This window comes from Drosophila novamexicana, unplaced genomic scaffold (assembly GCF_003285875.2).
Source record: "Drosophila novamexicana strain 15010-1031.04,08,12 unplaced genomic scaffold, DnovRS2.1 tig00000193-arrow-pilon, whole genome shotgun sequence".
NCBI classification, from domain to species: Eukaryota; Metazoa; Arthropoda; class Insecta; order Diptera; family Drosophilidae; genus Drosophila; species Drosophila novamexicana.
Genome location: NW_020824787.1, coordinates 6,382,302 through 6,401,038, shown reverse-complemented (window position 1 = coordinate 6,401,038; position 18,737 = coordinate 6,382,302). Strand labels below are relative to the sequence as shown.

General features: G+C 41.5%; 2 protein-coding genes across 3 annotated transcripts; both read right to left on the bottom strand.

The window, feature by feature from the left end:
* Window positions 1-5,925: 5,925 nt before the first annotated feature.
* On the bottom strand, window positions 5,926-9,379 carry LOC115759086 (RNA polymerase-associated protein RTF1 homolog). Of its 2 annotated transcripts, XM_030699918.1 has the most exons (4): window positions 9,247-9,379; window positions 9,052-9,127; window positions 7,306-8,994; window positions 5,926-6,623 (listed from the first exon to the last, which is right to left on the bottom strand). In XM_030699918.1, exons 3-4 carry the CDS (start codon window positions 8,966-8,968, stop codon window positions 6,562-6,564), a joined length of 1,725 nt encoding a protein of 574 aa, XP_030555778.1. In that variant the 5' UTR covers window positions 8,969-8,994; window positions 9,052-9,127; window positions 9,247-9,379; the 3' UTR covers window positions 5,926-6,561. The 2 variants fall into 2 exon arrangements, with proteins under 2 accessions (XP_030555778.1, XP_030555780.1); XM_030699920.1 differs by lacking the exon at window positions 9,247-9,379 and having other exon boundaries at window positions 9,052-9,130.
* Window positions 9,380-15,083: 5,704 nt separating this feature from the next.
* LOC115758757 lies at window positions 15,084-15,883 on the bottom strand. The gene is made up of 2 exons (XM_030699516.1): window positions 15,792-15,883; window positions 15,084-15,732 (listed from the first exon to the last, which is right to left on the bottom strand). Exon 2 carries the CDS (start codon window positions 15,724-15,726, stop codon window positions 15,211-15,213), a length of 516 nt encoding a protein of 171 aa, XP_030555376.1. The 5' UTR covers window positions 15,727-15,732; window positions 15,792-15,883; the 3' UTR covers window positions 15,084-15,210.
* Between the last annotated feature and the right edge of the window lie 2,854 nt (window positions 15,884-18,737).

The following is an 18,737-nucleotide window of genomic DNA, read 5'->3' as shown; positions in this document are numbered from 1 at the left end:
CATGAAGAAAAAGCCAAACTTCGTGAAAATCGGATGAGATTTGACCGAGTTATGGGGGTGGCAAATTTTGACCCATGTCTATATACGAATTTTGGGGTAAGATTTGGACATGTATTTCGACCAAAAAATCGGTGTCGAGATTTGAATGCCACATTAATCTAGAGGGAAAACCACGAAGAAAAAGCCAAACTTCGTGAAAATCGTATGAGATTTGGCCGAGATATGGAGGTGGTAATTTTTGACCCATGTCTATATACGAATCTTGGGGTAAGATTTGGACATGAATTTCGACTAAAAAATCGATGTTCATATTTGAATGCCAGATTAATCTAGAGGGAAAACCATGAAGAAAAAGCCAAACTTCGTGAAAATCGGATGAGATTTGGCCGAGATATGGAGGTGGTAATTTTTGACCCATGTCTATATACGAATCTTGGGGTAAGATTTGGACATGAATTTCGACTAAAAAATCGATGTTCATATTTGAATGCCAGATTAATCTAGAGGGAAAACCATGAAGAAAAAGCCAAACTTCGTGAAAATCGGATGAGATTTGGCCGAGATATGGAGGTGGTAATTTTTGACCCATGTCTATATACGAATCTTGGGGTAAGATTTGGACATGAATTTCGACTAAAAAATCGCTGTTCATATTTCAATGCCAGATTAATCTAGAGGGAAAACCATGAAGAAAAATCCAAACTTCGTGAAAATCGGATGAGATTTGACCGAGTTATGGGGTTGGTCATTTTTGACCCATGTCTAGATACGAATCTTGAGGTAAGATTTGGACATGAATTTCGACTAAAAAATCGGTGTCGAGATTTGAATGCCACATTAATCTAGAGGGAAAACCATGAAGAAAACACCAAACTTCATGAAAATCGGATGAGATTTGACCGAGTTATGGGGGTGGTCATTTTTGACCCATGTCTAGATACGAATCTTGCGGTAAGATTTGGACATGAATTTCGACTGAAAAATCGGTGTCGAGATTTGAATGCCACATTAATCTAGAGGGAAAACCATGAAGAAAACGCCAAACTTCATGAAAATCGGATGAGATTTGATCGAGTTATGGGGGTTGTAAATTTTGACTCACGTCTATATACGAATCTTGGGGTAAGATTTGGACATGAATTTCGACCAAAAAATCGGTGTCGGGATTTGAATGCCAGATTAATCTAAAGGGAAAACCATGAAGAAAAAGCCAAACTTCGTGAAAATCGGATGAGATTTGACCGAGTTATGGGGGTTGTAAATTTTGACCCACGTCTATATACGAATCTTGGGGTAAGATTTGGACATGAATTTCGACCAAAAAATCGGTGTCGGGATTTGAATGCCAGATTAATCTAGAGGGAAAACCATGAAGAAAAAGCCAAACTTCGTGAAAATCGTATGAGATTTGGCCGAGATATGGAGGTGGTAATTTTTGACCCATGTCTATATACGCATCTTGGGGTAAGATTTGGACATAAATTTCGACTAAAAAATCGCCGTTCATATTTGAATGCCAGATTAATCTAGAGGGAAAACCATGAAGAAAAATCCAAACTTCGTGAAAATCGGATGAGATTTGGCCGAGATATGGAGGTGGTAATTTTTGACCCATGTCTAGATACGAATCTTGGGGTAAGATTTGGACATGAATTTCGACTTAACAATCGGTGTCGAGATTTGAATGCCACATTAATCTAGAGGGAAGAAAAATCCTATATCATATATATATTCTATTTTAGAATCTATATGTCATGTTTGGTGACTCTGGTTCTTATTGTTTACCAAAATTGCCCAAAAAACAGGATATCGATATCGATTTTTATCGATTGCTTGGAAACGGAGTAAGTTATCGATTATCGGAGGAGCATCTACATCTAAAATTTCAAGTCTCTAGCTCTTATAGGTTCTGAGATCCTTGCGTTCATACATACGGACGGACGCACCGACGGACAGACAGACGGACGGACAGACAGACGGACATGGCTAGATCGACTCATCTATTTATGCTGATCAAGAATATATATACTTTATGGGGTCGGAGTTGCTTCCTTCTGCCTGTTACATACATTTGGCTTTCGCACAAATACAATATACCCTTAAACCCATTTTTAATGGGTTCAGGGTATAAAAATGATCGCTGGACTTATTTCGGTGGGGGTACTCGATATACTTGGATATCATTTATGTCATCAAATAATACAAAATTAAACTGTGAGCGGGTTGTTTATAAAAATATTTCAAGAACTTTTTGGTTCTTCTGCCTTCTTCCAAGCAAACATTTCTTTGAGAATTGTAGGCTTAACGAAAAACCGAAAAATGAGCAAAGCCAAAATTGAGTTTCCCCCTCTAAAAATCATCCAAAATACGGCCAAAAAGATTAATTAAAAATCGTTTGGCAATATATCTTAAGCAAAAAATGGATACTACAGTTCTATATAATACTCTTGTTATTTTCTATTAAAATTGAACTTTTTCATTGAATAAACAGCACTTTTAGCTTTGTCTTATTAATCATTTAAAGAATATTTTATCCGTAGACAAATTCTACGCGCATGTTGTCAACGCATTCAACACCAAGGTGCCGCTTAAATTGAAGTCGATTCACACCCCTCCGAAAAACAAACCAACTCCTCACGTATTTCAGTTGCCGTCATTTTGGTCTCAGGGGCGTCGCATGTAAATCTACTTTATAGGTCGTTGTTGCCCTGCAGGTCGAAGGTTATGCAAGCAGCGAGAATTGCGTGAGCCCAGCACCTAAATCGCTGATGAAAGCCACCAGCGAAATGGCAATGAGGTGGAGGCTGCGTCAGGTTGGGGCAGCCACATGTGGCAGCATATTGGGAGGCAGAAGAAAGCGTGTTGCGATTTTAATTTTTAACGAAACCTGCCAAAAAGCTTGGCTGTGCTGGGAGCTGTTTAACATTTGTGTTAACCAGGCGTGACATTTTAGCCGCCACTTGATGGAAGCTCAAGAAAGGCGGCCGGAATAAAAAAAAACGCTTTTCATTACCCAATCCCCAGCAGGCCAGGTGAGTGAGGCGCGGCAGGAAAAATTGTGCGTTGCAGAAAAACTAATTTTGATTTTAATTAAATATTTATGAGTGAGAGCGGAGCAGGACTTGAACTAATCCTGCCAAGCGCTGTCCATTAAGCACTGCCCCAGGCGTGCTCAGCTTGGAGCGGGCCAGAAATCCACTAATAAAATAACCAAATAGCTGGCAAATAACTTCTACTTATCACTCAGAGCGCATCAGTGAGAAAATTAAAGTATTATCCCAGGAGACACGATTGCGTGCCGCGCTCGAACCCCTTGACCAGCGCCCAACTACTGGGATATTTATATATGGAGCAAAGGTATTACCTTCTCCAAAGGGGGATGGTGTATGTGTGTGTGTGTTTGCTCGTTTATTCGATCAAAAGTTACGAGCTCATCTTAGATTGGACATTAAATGGACACTAAAATATTTTCCATCTGCACGCAGCACACCCAAAGCCCGCACGAAGGAGAAACCAAACCAAACCCAACCGAGCTGAGCTGAGCGAGGAACAAGCGAAATAAATGTCATGAAACAACTCATTGACAGGCACATAAGGACACTGGTTTTATGGTCCACAGATATGACCAAAATATATGATTACCATGTGTCCAGCCACATGCGAGCTCGTAAATAGGCATTTTCTCTGCTTTAGCTCCCGTTCGGACACAACAACCACCCCGAGCCCGAGCCCGAGCCCAAACCCACCCATTCCACAGTTGCAGTCCTTGAACATCCTGGTCATTTGGTGACTACTTTTTCTTGATTTTTGTTGCCTTTCGCTTGGTTATTTACCAAGTGATCCAGGTGGGACACTGCACTGTTGTCACAGCCACGGACAGTCGTAAAAATCAAAATAAAATGAAACTTATGCGTGATGTTTGCCTTTTTTCTCTCACTGCCATTTCGCAGTACCCTCTTATATATTCTCTATAGCTTTTTATGCTGGAGTCAAATAGGCAGAGATCGAGTGTTTTGCTAGTTTTATGAACTTATCTTGACGTTATTGAAAATCAATTTGTTGGATTCTTATAAAAAAAAAGATATACAAAATTTAAATAAGTTTTCGTAAGTTTGGTTTGAAAATATAATTTGGGGCTTGAAAACAAACATTTTTGGGTAACTTAGATATATTTCAAATTGTTTTTATCGTTTATTAATAGTTAGGTTACCGAAAGAAAATCGAGAGAGCTTTCGGGTGTTGGTAATCGACAGCAGAAATTTAAGTAGAATTCGTGTAGATTTTTGTTTCTTTTTTTTCGATGCCAAAGGCTAATCAGCATATTAAGTTGATCTTGAAGTGGACCATTTTGTTAATTCTGTTGTAGAACAACATCGAGCATTGGAATGGATGACAATGATTTTATCGCGTGCTGCAGATCCACAAAAGCCCTGCCTGGTTGCCATTGAATGATGCGGCACAGCTGCCGGAATGGGGCCCGGACATGGACATCCAGTTTTCGTATAAATTCGCTATTTATGCAGTCTGAGTGTATGCTGATTTCATCTCATCTCATTCAGCGTTACGTGAGCTGATTACGTTAGTCACGCGCGATTGCCGAGTTTGTCCAGGACCAGGATGGAGCTTTGGTTCCGTGTCCAGAATCCACACACACACAACCACACGCACGCACAGTATGGGTCTGGGTCATTTTGGCCATGTTCAGTTGCTTAGCGCCAAATGAAATTGTGCCAACTGGCGACTTGATGAGAATTTCATTTGGTGCGGATTTTTATGACTTTCGAGACAGAGGACTCGCAGCACTCACGAAAAGAGTAAGAGAGAGAGTCCCTGAATGCTGTGAAAGTTCCACTAAATGATTTCGCATTATTTGTTGAGGCCACACTCTTCCATTCTCTCTCTCCCCCCTCTCTTTCTCTTGTGCTCTCTCTGGTTGCCATAAAAAGTCAATGCATGCGAAATGCTTTTGTGACACGCTCAAACTAGTCCTCCAATGTCCTGGCAATAACTGGTAGCCAGGTTAGTTCTGTTCGGTTTATTTGTTTATTCATTGAATGGGGTCGAATCGTAAAAATTATGTTGATGAGTCATCAGTAAATGGCATTTATTTTATTGTCACCTATGTGACCCCACATATCTTCAATTATGACCATCGCCCCAGATGATTCGATTCTATTTTTTGTACCAATGCCAAGGAGGCCATGCTCCTAGAATATGAAAGAGCCAGCATTTTGATGCACGGACTACGAATGAGTCTTGTATTTGTATTATTAATGATGCTCCCAGTCCCCTTTGTGAGTGGCTGTCACATATGCTTCACTTCTCATTGCAGTGTCGCCCAAATGGATGATTCATTAGGTCAGTCATAACCTGCTACTGATGCGTAATAAGTGTATTTTTAATTTACTAATATCTGCTGGAATTTATACCCAGTCGACTTTTTCCCATAGACATTCCTGCCAATTGCGAGTCAACGAATTCCCAACCCATAACCCACTATTAGACGGCCAGATAAATGCTGTGGCCCGGACACACACAGAGTTGTTAATAGAGAAAGCCCATAGGGCACGGTGGAATAAAGATGGGCGTAAATCGGAATTACTCAACAATACACAACACACGAGAAACCGAAACACAATTTAATAAAATTATTATTGATATCAAAATTGTGTCGAGCTTTGCTGGAACTTTCCTGATTATCACGGCGTGTCTGTTATTGGAATCTAAAAAATCAGAAAAATCTGTATGAAAATACAATACTTTGTCTCTCTTCCCAAGTCAAACGAATTAAAATAAGTTTGTAAAAAAATTGTTTTAAATTTCAGAATTGTACAATATACTTAAGGAGCTAAATTATATATATATAATATTTACAACACATTGATAAAAAATGTACAAAAATTTGTTTAAGCGTAGACGAAGTTTTTTTGTTTAATAAAAAAAGAGTTTTGTAATCTTGCATAATGATATTTAGTCAGATCCATTGTTAAATCAATAGATTTTTGCACAATAAATACAGATTTGTTGCCATCGTACTGTTTCGTTGTTGTCACCTCCCAAACGAATTGGGCAACAACCGCATTTGAGATTTGATTGGATTAGAACAAGCTTTTGGCGGCGCACGAATTGTTGATGTGTCCGCTGTGGTTGATTGGAATTGGGAGCCCCAGCTAGCGGTTCGCCAACCCCCACAGCCAGCACATGAGCTGGACACAGTGTTGACATGCCGCGGTGCCACCACAACAACAACCAGGATGAGTCTGTATTCATATTTTTGGCAATCGATGTCCTGCCCGGCTGGCAGGCTGGCAGGCAGGTCCTCAGACTAGTTGGCTCAACTGTTGGGCAATTAGAAGCGTTCACTGTTTGAAATTCCCAATTTTTCGTGATTGCCCAGCAGGCAGGCAGGGGGCCAACGGGCAACGGGCAGCGGGAAGTGCGGGAAGTGGAGCAGTCGGTTGGGATGGTTGTGTTAATTTCTGGTTTGGTGAATTGTTTCTGGTCGAAGTGATTATGTTGCAGCCGGTTCGTGTCTGATATTCTGGGCGTTTGGTTATTTAACTATTGAGCACCAGCCTCCAGAGTTATTCCTTCGATCTCTTTACAGATCTCACTGAATTGCACTAAAGAATTAAGCGAGAAAATCACTTTCTATATCATCGAATCTTAAACCTTTGTAGAGGGTCTGATAATGAAATTGTCTCGGCTTTTAAAACTAACGTTATGAAACTCTGCAAAGGTGCATATCATATAGCCATGGGAACATCGAAATTTTAGTTCTTGTATGAAACAAATTTATGTATCAAGATATCTTGACTAAAGTTGGCATTTACGAGTTTATCCATGCTCCTTACTACTATATGGCATATGGAATTTCAGAAAAAATTGGTCTAAAAATTATAAGACTACCTATAATGATAAAGAAGGGCTATCTTCAGCACGCCGAAAATTTAATACCCTTACAGACTCAACCCGTATCTAAGAATCACAGGGAGTTTGGTTAAGATATTTTGAAAAACAAAAAAGTTTTCCATACAACAACTTTATTTTTGACCGATCGTTCCTATGGCAGCTATATGATATAGTGGTCCGATCCAGTTCTTATAGAACGACAGACGGACAGACGGACATGGCTATATCGACTCTGCTGTTGATACTGATCATGAATATATATAATTTATGCGGTCGGAGATGTCTCCTTCTATGCGTTACACATTTGACGACCAAATTATAATACCCTCTGCCAGGGTATTTACACAACAGCAGATCTAAGCTAAGTGTTCGGCTTGCATTCTCACTACTCACTTAATTTACTGACATCCAAGTGAACTTCAAAGTTGTGCAGCTCATACAGATCCAACATGTCTATGTTTGACTCAGGCGTTTCCTTGGCGTGCTCCTGGACCGGCTCCGTAACCGCAGATTTGGTGGCGGGCTCAGCGGGGACTGTGTTCACGTTGGGCGTTTCCTTGACTGGACTTTGATCCTGTTGGGTTTGCAGTCGATTTAGATGGGCAAATTTTTTGTATCTGCGTCGCATATATTGCTGCCAGTCAAATTTCTTGGACTTGGCCTTGGCAGGCGGCTCCGTTGATGGCATCCTGGCCGGAGCTGTGGCATTCGAGCTCATGTACTGGACACGCTTTTCACGCTGATGCTCGCTGAGAGACTGCTCGTCAATCTGTTTGATTTGCTTTTCCAGCTGGTTGGCCTTCTCCAGGTCATTGCTATCGACGGCCATGTCGCGCTCCATTATTAGGCACACCTTGCGATAGGCGGCGCTCACGGGCTTCTGTCCGGCGCGTCGCTTTGTCTGCACCATCAGCTCGACATCGCCCTCGGTGAAGGCATAGTTGGTAGCCTTTTCGATGTCCTTCTCCTTTTTGCCAATGCTCTTCACGCTGGGCAAGGGCTGGGCATCGCGCTGGCATGCCTCCAGCCAGAAGATGAATTCACTGTTAATCACCGGCTGGTTCGAGACGGCATCCATTTGGAAGCTACGCAGATGGACCCCATGCTGCAGCTGAAGCACGCGCTTCGTACGCTGATTGCCCAGCAGATACTCCTGTTCGATATGCTCCACGGCCACGATGCGGGTCAGGCGATAGATGGCCGGCTGGTTGGTGGGAATGCCGCCAATGCTGATGCGCACAAAGCAGCCGACCACAGTCTGATCAAAGATGGGCTTGTCCAGAAAGCTCTCTAGCTGGGTGCGTGTGAGCAGCGCCTTGCTGAGGTCCTGCAAGGTGCTGACCAATGTCTCTGGGTCGCTGCCTGGACTGCTGGTCTCTACGTAATCCTCGTCGTCTGTGCTGCCACTGGATTCGTCCGAGTAAACGTCTTTGGCCTTCAGCTTCAACTTTTTTCCATCTGCACTTTTGGGCGACTCGCTTCTTGCCTGCTCCTGCTCCCGAGGCTGTGCCTGCACCTGTTGCTGTTCCTGCTCCAACTGCTGCTCTTGCTCTGGCTCCTCTGCTGTTATATGCTTGCACTCGTACTCATCCTTTGTTTTCTTACTGTTGCGCTGCGCTACCAGGCGATCGATTGCACTGCGCCGCTTGTCAGCCGCACGCTGCGCCTCGGGATTCAGACGCCGCGTGCTGGAGCGCTCCTTGAGCGAGACTGCGATGTCCGGCTCAGTACTAGGCCTGTCGACGGCACCGGCATGCTTCTCCTTCGCCAGCAGTATACACTTGATGCCCCACTTATATAGCAGCTCGTCCCGCTTCAGGCTACGCTCGTACAGCTCGCTCTCCCGCTCCAGCTCGCTGAGTGCCTCCAGTCTGGCCCGGTCCGCCGCGTCGCCCATCAGGTTGTCGTCGTAGCCATCACTGAACTGGCTTAACGTGGGCATTGACTGTATCGAATGCGTTCTGTGGCATTCACTGGCATCGACTTCGGGCAGTTCGCCATCTTCCAGGTCTTCGGTGAAGACCAAATGGCGTTTTCGACTTTTCAAACTAAGCATGGGGAATATTTTTTTTCGGCTGCCGGCTAAAATAATAAATAAATAAATTTGTATACAAATAATACAAAAAATTTGCTACTTACCTGTTCCAAACTTTATTCAGGCGTAAGTAAATATAAATATTCGGCAAGCGTCGCAAAAAATATATATATTTTTCTTCTTCTTTTTTTAGGCAATTTTAAAATATTAAAAATATTTTTAAAACTTATTTTTCGGCACACAATTTTGCCAATTATATATATTAAATTATTTATAAGCACACAAATTTTAGCACTTACACTTTTTGTAAACAAAACAAATCGGCGGCCACACGATTTTCCAAACATGCAACACTCTCCACAATAAATATAGAAAATACTTTTTTCCACCAACCAATCTGAGCTGTTTGTGCTACTATGGCTTTCAGCCGAATGAATTAATAGAAAACTCCAGTTCACATACAAAATATAGAATTTTCTTGAAAAAAAAAGAAAAAAAAATAATTTCAATTTCAAAGCCTACTTTTCAGAAGCAAAATTATGTATTTTCCATGATAAAGCAACGCCCACGAATAATGCACCGCATCACACGCTGACTCCATATATTTCAGCATTATCTTGATTTCTTTAACATCTTTGATCAAAATACCAGCCATTTAGCTGGAAAGTCGTACGGCAAGTTTGGTTATAGAAGACAAATTTTTTTAGGTTGTCGAAAGCATGATTTTCTTTCATTGCATTTTTGGATTTACATAAGAAACTACTGTCAAGGTTGAATGTATTATGCCCTGAGCCCATTGAAACTGAGTGTAAGGGGTATTATTGTTTTGTGCAAATGTATCTAACATACAGAAGGAAGTGTCTTCGACTGCATAAAGTATATATATTCTAGAACAGAGCGACGATCTGGGTCGGTATGTCCCTCTGTCCGCCTCTGCCAATCTTTAAAAAAGTAAATACATTAAGTTTTAGAAATATGTAATTTCATTAGCCAACTATCTTTCTTTTTATACATAGTCTTGTACCAGTCTTACTTGGAGTTGGTCTGGCCATCCTTCGCAAAAATCTGTGCATACTCTTGATCAGAACGATCGGAGTTGCTTCTCTCTGCCTGTTACATATATTTGAACATTTTTTACCCATTTTCTGTAGGATGACGGAATAAAATGTTAGGTAGATAGCTTATAACTATGACCTATAATGTAAACAATAATAGATATATATTGAATAAATTAGATGAATTGATTGCAAATTTCGTGAGTTTCTCACAATTTGCACAACGGAATGCTGAAATGAAAACGCAGCAAAAATGTTGCTGATGCGAAGCGGAACAGTCACTGACCTGTATCCCATGTCGCGATAACCATCAGAATCCGAATCAGAGCTAAGCTCGCACAATGATCATTGGGATACGAAGCCGGAGCTGGTGCTTGGACGCTGGACACACTTGGATGCGGGCAGAACGATTTGGTGAAGCCACAATTTCAGGTTTGCCTAGCCGTGAACACGTTCAACATGAACGGCGATTAGTTGCATTTGTTTACGAGTATGGATTTTGGATTTGTCTCCGGCTGTGCTTGTGGCCCGGCCACCATTTGCCCGTGCCGATGCCGGCGTAATGGCCGCCAGCCGTAACTTATTGCATCGTGGCGTGCGAGCGTCCACTATATGTGCACCAAAGGGGGTTGGTCAGCAGCAGCAGCAGCAGCCAGACGGGCCTGGACAGGACAGTAAAGGACATTTGGGCAGACTGGTGTCAGGTGGGTCGTCCGAATGGGAGACAGGCTAAGGCTGAATGGCTATTTCCTCAATATGGATGTGATTTCGTTTTCTTCGAGTACAGCCCGGCCGGCCGGTCGGCCCATCGACTTTATCCACATTGTAAAGTAGACATTATGTTGATGTGAATCTCTTTCTGACTCCCAACTACTTGCCGTGCACATATCGCGCCTGGGACATCAGCAGCGCCTCGGCACTCGGATAATATCCCTGAAATTATTTTCTGTTACCCGTGTGTACATTGGCAGCGGCCTTTGTTTTATTGTTATTGTTACGTTTGCCGGGCCATTGTCGTGATGTCCTTACTGCCCACTGTCTGTGCCTCAGCCTCGGTCCCCAAGTCCGGTCACATTAGTGGTAGATGGACACTTTGGTGTCCGCAATCCCGAGTCCGCTTGTCCGTTTGTCTGCTTTTTTGTTATTTTATGTTATATCTCGCATTTTTCCAAAGCTGCGCACTTGCAATTATACAACATACACGAGTACACTGGACACTTTTGGGGTTGTCCTGCAAGTTGGACACGTTTGGGTGTTTGCTTTTGACTTTCGCATATTGGCGCTCCAAACTAATGGCTTCACTAACGATTGCAACCGTTGTCCTTAATGGCATCCTTTCGGGCATCACGCGCATCCCGTTTGCTGCCGATTTGTTTTGGTCCCACTAAATTGTCTCTCCACCCAGCATCCAGAACTCCCCCGGTCCATTAGTTTCGCCTTTGATTTAATATAGCTTTGATGGCAAGACAAGTGCATGTTCCTTTCCAGATTTTCGATACATTTAAGTAATTAAAAATATATTTTCCAAATTTTAGTAAGTCGTCATAAAATGAACACGGTTTAAAACGCGATTTAAAGCAATTTATTAAAATTTAGGATGGATTTCCTTTGATGTTTTTATTTGCCAGGTATTCTGTCCCAAGCCCGAACCCTTAATTTTATTTTTTTTATAAATGGTATTCGTGTATTCATAGACCCCTCGTCGAATCGGCATGCTCGATGTCCTGCATTAAATATTATTTACTTGTAAGACTATTGTCTTAATGCTCCGCATAAGGAGTTGGGAGTTGTCTTCGTTAATGTTTCACTCTCACTTATACCCTCAAAGTGACATCAATGTACTACCCCCGAGTTACTTGTGGTCTAATAAAAATCATACAAATTTATTGTTAATAGAAAAAAGGATCGGCCGGGTTACAGCACGCACTTAGACCACTTCAACTACCGCTCATTGCCCTGGCACTGGGGAGTGGGGCACCGAATCTGGGAACTGAACCGCGATGCCTATCTGCTGGTCGGGCAACCCGCAACCAGTCGGCGGTCGGCAGCCGGCGGCTGGTCACTGCACATTGGGCACTGGGCACTCGTAAACATCTCGAATCATACGTTTGCGATATCGAAAAATAATCTCGAAACGGAAATGGCATATTTAAAAGGCGAAAGGATTGCGGATTGCTGCGATTTAACTTATAAAAAGACGCTGGCCATGGCTACATCCGGGAGCAGAGTGGTGACAATGCCCAATACGCCGCCAGACTGTCCTCTCCCCCTGCCCCCCTAGAGGAGCATTAGATGGCCAGCACTTTGGGGGATTTTTAGTGTTTATTGCCATAGATTAGTTTGTTTATTGTAATCCTCGTTATAAATTAAGCGAAACTTGCGCTTACCAAACTCATTCGGCAAAAGGGCCAAAGGGTTGCCGACTTGGCGAGAGTTCCTTTCGCTCCCTTTGGGTGCTCAGCTCCTTGGCTCTATAAACTTGTATTAATTCGCCGCATATTTCCCCAAAGGCATCGAACGAACTTTCGAAGATAATTGCTGCAAATAGTTTACGACCGCAGCCGATAATGCGATAGTGCAATGGAATATTATGTTGGAAAAAAAAGAAAGAATTTCTTTGTCTTTGGATTGCTTAAGGAAAGCAAAAAAATTGAAAACCCATTCATAAGACTTGCAACGAGTTTTCCAGCTCGACTGTCTACTAATGTTGCAAGATATACTTGAAGATAATATTTATTATATTCTTAAAATGCATATGCATATATCAATTAGCTTGGGTCAAAATGCAAATTTAAAAATTGTAAGCATGTTAAAAAATACCTGCATATTTATTAAGGTAAATGGAGCCAGTACTAAGATATTTAATACTTGAGCTTGTCCAAATGTTTTTCAATTAGAAGCATATTCTGTATATCAACCATATGCTCCCAAACATATGCCTAATGATCGAGACACTCGTAATAAAAATTGAACCGGCCTCACCAGTTGGCGCATGTTTCCTTTATGTCAATCTCTCCATATGTGAGCCAAGTCTTATGCAAATTTATTCACCAAAACTTTTCATTATGGCAGCAGAGCTAAGAACTGGTCCGAGAAATACAAGAAATCTGAAGTCGGGTAGGGAGCATAAGTGAAGGCGCTTTACTAAATAAGGATATTGCAAAATATGAGTGTGTTTTTTGTAATATGAAAATATGACAGCAGCTGTTCCGTTCCGTTCTTCTGTTTTTAGTTTTGCGTCGGATTCGCTACGCTCGAGTCGAGAAATTTTATATTGCATAGCGCAAGGCACGCGGCTGTTCAATAAGTCCAAAAAACTAATAAGCCAGGTGAGCTGAGCACGGGCTTGCCTTTGGCGTTGGGGGGAAAGTGTACAGGGGAATGAGGCATAAGCGCGATGATGTTTGCATAAAATTTTGGGCACGATGCTGAAATGACAAAACCCCATTAAGAATTACAGTTGTCTGTGCTCGTAACGAGTATTGTCCTATTTGTATGTTATTTCAATGCCTTTTAATACCGTCTAGTTAAAGTGATAGCGGGTATGTTGTGCGCAGTGGAGCGAGCTAATTATAGAATTTCACTTTCAACATTTGAATTATAGACATCTTACTGTTGAGTCGGGCCGTCATAGAGCTATTTTTACATCAGATCTGACATTTTCCACACAAATGCTGTGCTTACTTCAGGCGCCGAGCTTTTGCCCATTTTATAAAATGTCATTCTCGAGTATTTTAATACTAGGGTATTTCGGATTCTTGGCACTCTCGCTTGCAGCGTATTTTGGCTGTTTTGGTGCTACTGTGTTGGCTTTTTCATAGAGTTGCGCGTCTAATTGCATTTTAAAATTGCGACACCATAAAATGTGCTTACAGTATAAATAATTATAACGGCATTTGTCGCAACAAACAGCAGAGTCGAACTCCCCGGAGGTGGAGCTGGAGCCGTAGCCGTAGCGAGTGTCGCAATGATTTTCGAATGTCAGGACGAGAATGAGGCCAGCAGCCTCGCAGGGAGGGGCGGCGACTGCGGCAGTGAATGGATAGGATGCAGCAGTCAGTTGGGTTTCAGTTGTTGTCGCATCTCTTGGATATTGCATGAGCTTTGTTTCCAACGCTCGACCCGGCTCCGACTCCCAGCCTCGCCTCGACTGTGAATCCGCATCGCCAAGGCAGGCTCCAATTTCATGTTTGCAGTGGAGGCAGCGCCGCGATTAACGTGAGCTGCATATTTCCAGCTAATTTTCTAATTAAAACGGTATTTATGCATTTTTCAGTTGAGGCTGAATTAAACCTTTTGCGTTAAGCAGGGCAGACAACTCGAAAACGTCGACAGGGCCCTCAATACTTAAAGATAAACGTACTGCAGCTCATTATTACCTAGACAACGATATTTAAACCTAAGCTGCTTTTATATGCAGCACACAAGCTGCAATAATTCGCAAGTTTTTAATCAGCAAAATCGGACAGCTTGAGACATCTCGTTAAGAATAATAATATTAACAATTACTATGATAAATTATTAATGATAATTAACTATGATTATTATTAATTATTAATTATATTTAATGATAAAAATAATAAAATAAATAAAAATAAGAGTGCATAAGAGTTATCAGGAATTCCCAACTGACTAGGGGATATATTGAACCTTCTCCCACTAACGCTTTTTGTCACCCTAAATTAATTTAATATAAAATAAATAAAGTCTGATTCCCCGCTCTCGATGTCGAACTTGCAACTACATTCAACCCACCGAACTACTTGCCATCGCTTCATAACTTACAACCATACCATGATCGATCTTCATATAATGTAGAATATTTGTATATTTGCAAAAAGACAATATCATTCAATTGTGGCTTAAGTTTTGAGTATTTCCTATTAAATTATTAATTTGATTTATAGCTTAGGAGTTGTGTCGGGTGCGGAGGTCGTTAGCTATTAAATCAATGATTGCAATTACTATTCTAAAAGATTCTTTTCCAAGTTGATGACAAATTTTATATAACAAATTGTTCAGACAACTCAGCAATGGATACCGAGATAAGCCAATAACTTGAATAAATAAGGCTTAATTTTGCATGATTTTTATTTTTAAGACAACATAATTAAATAGTCTTTGATAGGTAAGAAATTGACTATAAATAATGCACCACACATAAAATCCCAATCCAGGACATGAATTATTCGTTAGGCCTAGGTTCAGTTATTTGTTTAGTTGCGGGTTAAAATAGTCTCGGTTTTTAAGTATCCATTCATTCATCTCCCTATCGACACGAGAGTGCCTAACCTTCCCAAACAGCCTTCTTAGTTTTTGCATACGCCTGGTTTCGATGCCCACTAGCCATGCTATAAAGCCACTTAGTAGTAGCATTAGGCAATTCAGGATGACTATGCGTGATACATCATCTAAATCGAAATAAGTTTTGAGGAGGCCCACGCTGATTTTCTCCATGTTGGACCAAAAGATTATAAGGCAAACTTCGCCCAACCACACTGTCACCATGAGCTCCATGATAAACTTTGGCCAAACAGGCAAATACCTCCAGTTGGAGGGTATCAGTTCATTTTCGTATATGAGATCCATCAGTGAAAGATAAACTAGATAAGCGGGCAAATGTATTGTCTCTGAGCAGACTTCATCCGACTGGTGTATAAAGAATGAGGTGCACAAGCCCAAATGAAGTATGCACGATATTGCAATGGCATAGATCCTTGTCATGGTTAGCTGCTTATTATTGAGCAAATAGAAATCAAGCTGGACTATCTCGCATAGCGTTTACTTACTTAAAATATTTGTGAAAATCAAGAAGTAGCTTAAACAAGAAATTTAATTTTAAAATAACGATTTATGTAGAATAGTCGAAGATAAACTAAAATAGCAAAGCACAAATGATTGGCTCAAAATGTTTATCGATACTTGAAAATGCTTGAGAAAGAAATAAAAGTATGGTACGCGAAGTAGATGGAAGAAAATGAAAACTTTTATTGAAATCTATTCACCGCGTAAAGATATCCTCAGAACTCAGCAATGGAATACCCCGAACAGCCCCTCGAATTAAATCGGCAGGATATACCTACAGATATATATTGACAAAAGCAGCAACAGTAATGGGAGGGACAAGGAGTCCCGATGATGTCTTTAGCAACACATTAAAATCGAAATGACGTGTGCCTTATATTATTGGTCGTGAAACAAAAACCAATACTCTCTTTTAAATTTGTATCTGCATAAATATGAAGTACAAAAACCTCTTGGTTACGTGTGCCAAAATATTTCAAATATAGTTACAAATATGTTAAACAGTTGAGCTAATAGACGAATATATTAAGTAAAACACTTTCGCTTGTGGCAGAACCAATCGCAGCCGGACAGCTACAACTTCCACTTCTGCTGCATGCGGTTGATGTCCTGGACAATGCTGGAGAATCCCCAGTTGATGGGGGAGTGCAGGACCTCAAAATCATGGCAAAGTGGCAAAATAAATAAGAATGTAAATAAATTTGAGCGTGCGCAGCCAAAACTGCTTGGATGTCACTGCGTGGCCAAGGCGCAAGGATACCAGACAGGACATAAGCCATTGCCTCAGCCAGCATTACGCAGACTGCAACAGCAGAAGGGCAAAAATTTATGCGACATCAAGTGGAAGTGGATTGCTGCCGTCCGCTTGGCGTTCGCCTGTCCTGTGCGTTATCCTTGTCAAGTGCCAGCGACAACAACAAGTACCACAAAGTCGTTTGAGAAAAAGAAAAAACTGCATGCAGCGGTTACCTCAAGGGGCGCATCACAGTTGAACTAACCCAAACCAAGTTTGGGGTGAAAGTAGAAAGTGGTAAGTGCGATAGGTAGAAAATAAACGATATGCTAATAAAAAAAGCATTCTTGTTTTGGTATATTTTATCTACGAGCTGCTCAAGCAAATAGACGACTTTTTGTGTTGATTGACTGAATGATTGATGTGTGATCAACGATCCAGAAAGAGGAATAAAAAACGGAGAGAGACAGATTGGAATGACAGTATGAGCAGGGCTTAAAAAATACTAAACACGATTTGCCAATTTTATAGCTACAATCAAACTAAGTATGATGACCTGTAGGCCTTACTTAACTGATGAGAATCGCATAGTAGGGTGATAATTAGAAATACTTTTTTTATAATGCGAGGAGTTGTAAAAACTGCTTAAAATAAGTTTGTTGAGCTTTTGGTATAAAAGAACATAAATAGCATGTTTTACCTAGCCTTGGTAAAATTTTAATCTTTCCCCTTTCAACTTAGACTCTCATTTGTACTGCCGAAAGGAACTGAGCTAAGCGTATCCTTAATTCATTAAAATTTCGTGGTTATTGTCGGAAGGATGAGTGAAAACGTATTTTCGAAAGGAAAATGTAATCGGGTTTTCTACAGCGAATTATTGCACATTTGAGCAAGTTGTTGCCAAATGTATTGCACCCCAGGATTGGAATACAATGCCTGTCATATTCAATAAACTAGAAGAGCACATGTTTGTGCGAGATTGCGAGCACGATCCTTGGACAAGCGCTCACACATGCCCACATGGGTGTGCCTCCTGTTCGTGCTCCAGCTCCAGCCCAGCTCCAACTTCCTTTTAGAGACTACATGCGAGCATTACTCGCATTTTAACGACTTTCGGCGTTAGCGACGTGTGTCCTGTTGGCGGCGACAGATTTTTCTAATGTCTCCATTCGAATCCTTTGGCCATGCAATTAAATGTGCGCCCATTGGCGGGGAGCTAACGGCAAGGATAATTGTTTTTTGCGTGCGTAAATGGAAATGAAATGTGCCGCCGAAAGAAGAAGTGTCATAAATTCAGACGACAAACACGCTATCAAATGAATTATGCCTCATGATTATTAGACAAAGGACATCAAGGATGCTGCAGCGCAATTATTAACATTTGTGTCTCCTGCGTTCTGACCAACAATTAAAAGCGAAATCAGCCCGTTGCCAAAGCCGTTGCCCGGATCGACAACAGGCGAGGTCGTCTTTGGCCGACCTGACACACATAACACCTTGTGTCGAGGGGGTGGAGGCCGGCATGGGGGGTAAGAGTAAGGGGTAAGGGGTAAGGGGTGTGAAGAACACATTGTAGCATGCAGAAGGGTATGTATGCGATCTTGTGCTCTATTCAAGAGGCCACCAGCTTCGTGCGGTTGATGTTCTTCCGCAGAGGTGAAGAGATTCGGAAGGTGTGCACTTCTAGCGTTGCTCTATACTATGCTCGTCGGATTTGGCGTGGGTCTTTTCCTCTTCCCTTCACATATCACTCCTTTTGTGCTCAGAAAGGATAAGTGCACTGACTGTATACTAATAAGATGAAGGTCCAATAAGATGTATTCGGGCTGTACTCACGTACAGAATTAATAAAAATGAGAACGGCGGACTGTTATGTGAGAATTTCAGTGGCTAGGGTGCGGTAGGTGTTGATCGCTCCCCATTCTTTACCCTCCCAACCTTGGTAACTCGTGATTAATTTGGGTGGTTACCCCTTCACTAATGTTTTATTTAATTCAACATAAACAATATGACTTCAGCGTAGGATCGTACCGGCGACGGACCTTCCTGTACAATTTATCGGTACATTTTAATTAAAGTAAACTTCAGATAACAATCATCTGATCCATATAAGAATGCTTTACTCTTTAGTATTTTGTTTTCTTTTGCCTAGACTCAGGTGTAACAGGGCGGTGTTAAACTATTATATATATTCATG

What these genes read in the sequence shown, in the direction of transcription:
- LOC115759086 (XM_030699918.1), bottom strand. Translation starts at nt 8,968, where the DNA reads ATGCTTAGTTTGAAAAGTCGAAAACGCCATTTGGTCTTCACCGAAGAC. An exon ending in CTTGGATGTCAGTAAATTAA is followed by an intron (nt 6,624 to 7,305) that starts GTGAGTAGTGAG and finishes TTAATTCTTTAG; the next exon opens with TGCAATTCAGTGAGATCTGT.
- LOC115758757 (XM_030699516.1), bottom strand. Translation starts at nt 15,726, where the DNA reads ATGACAAGGATCTATGCCATTGCAATATCGTGCATACTTCATTTGGGC.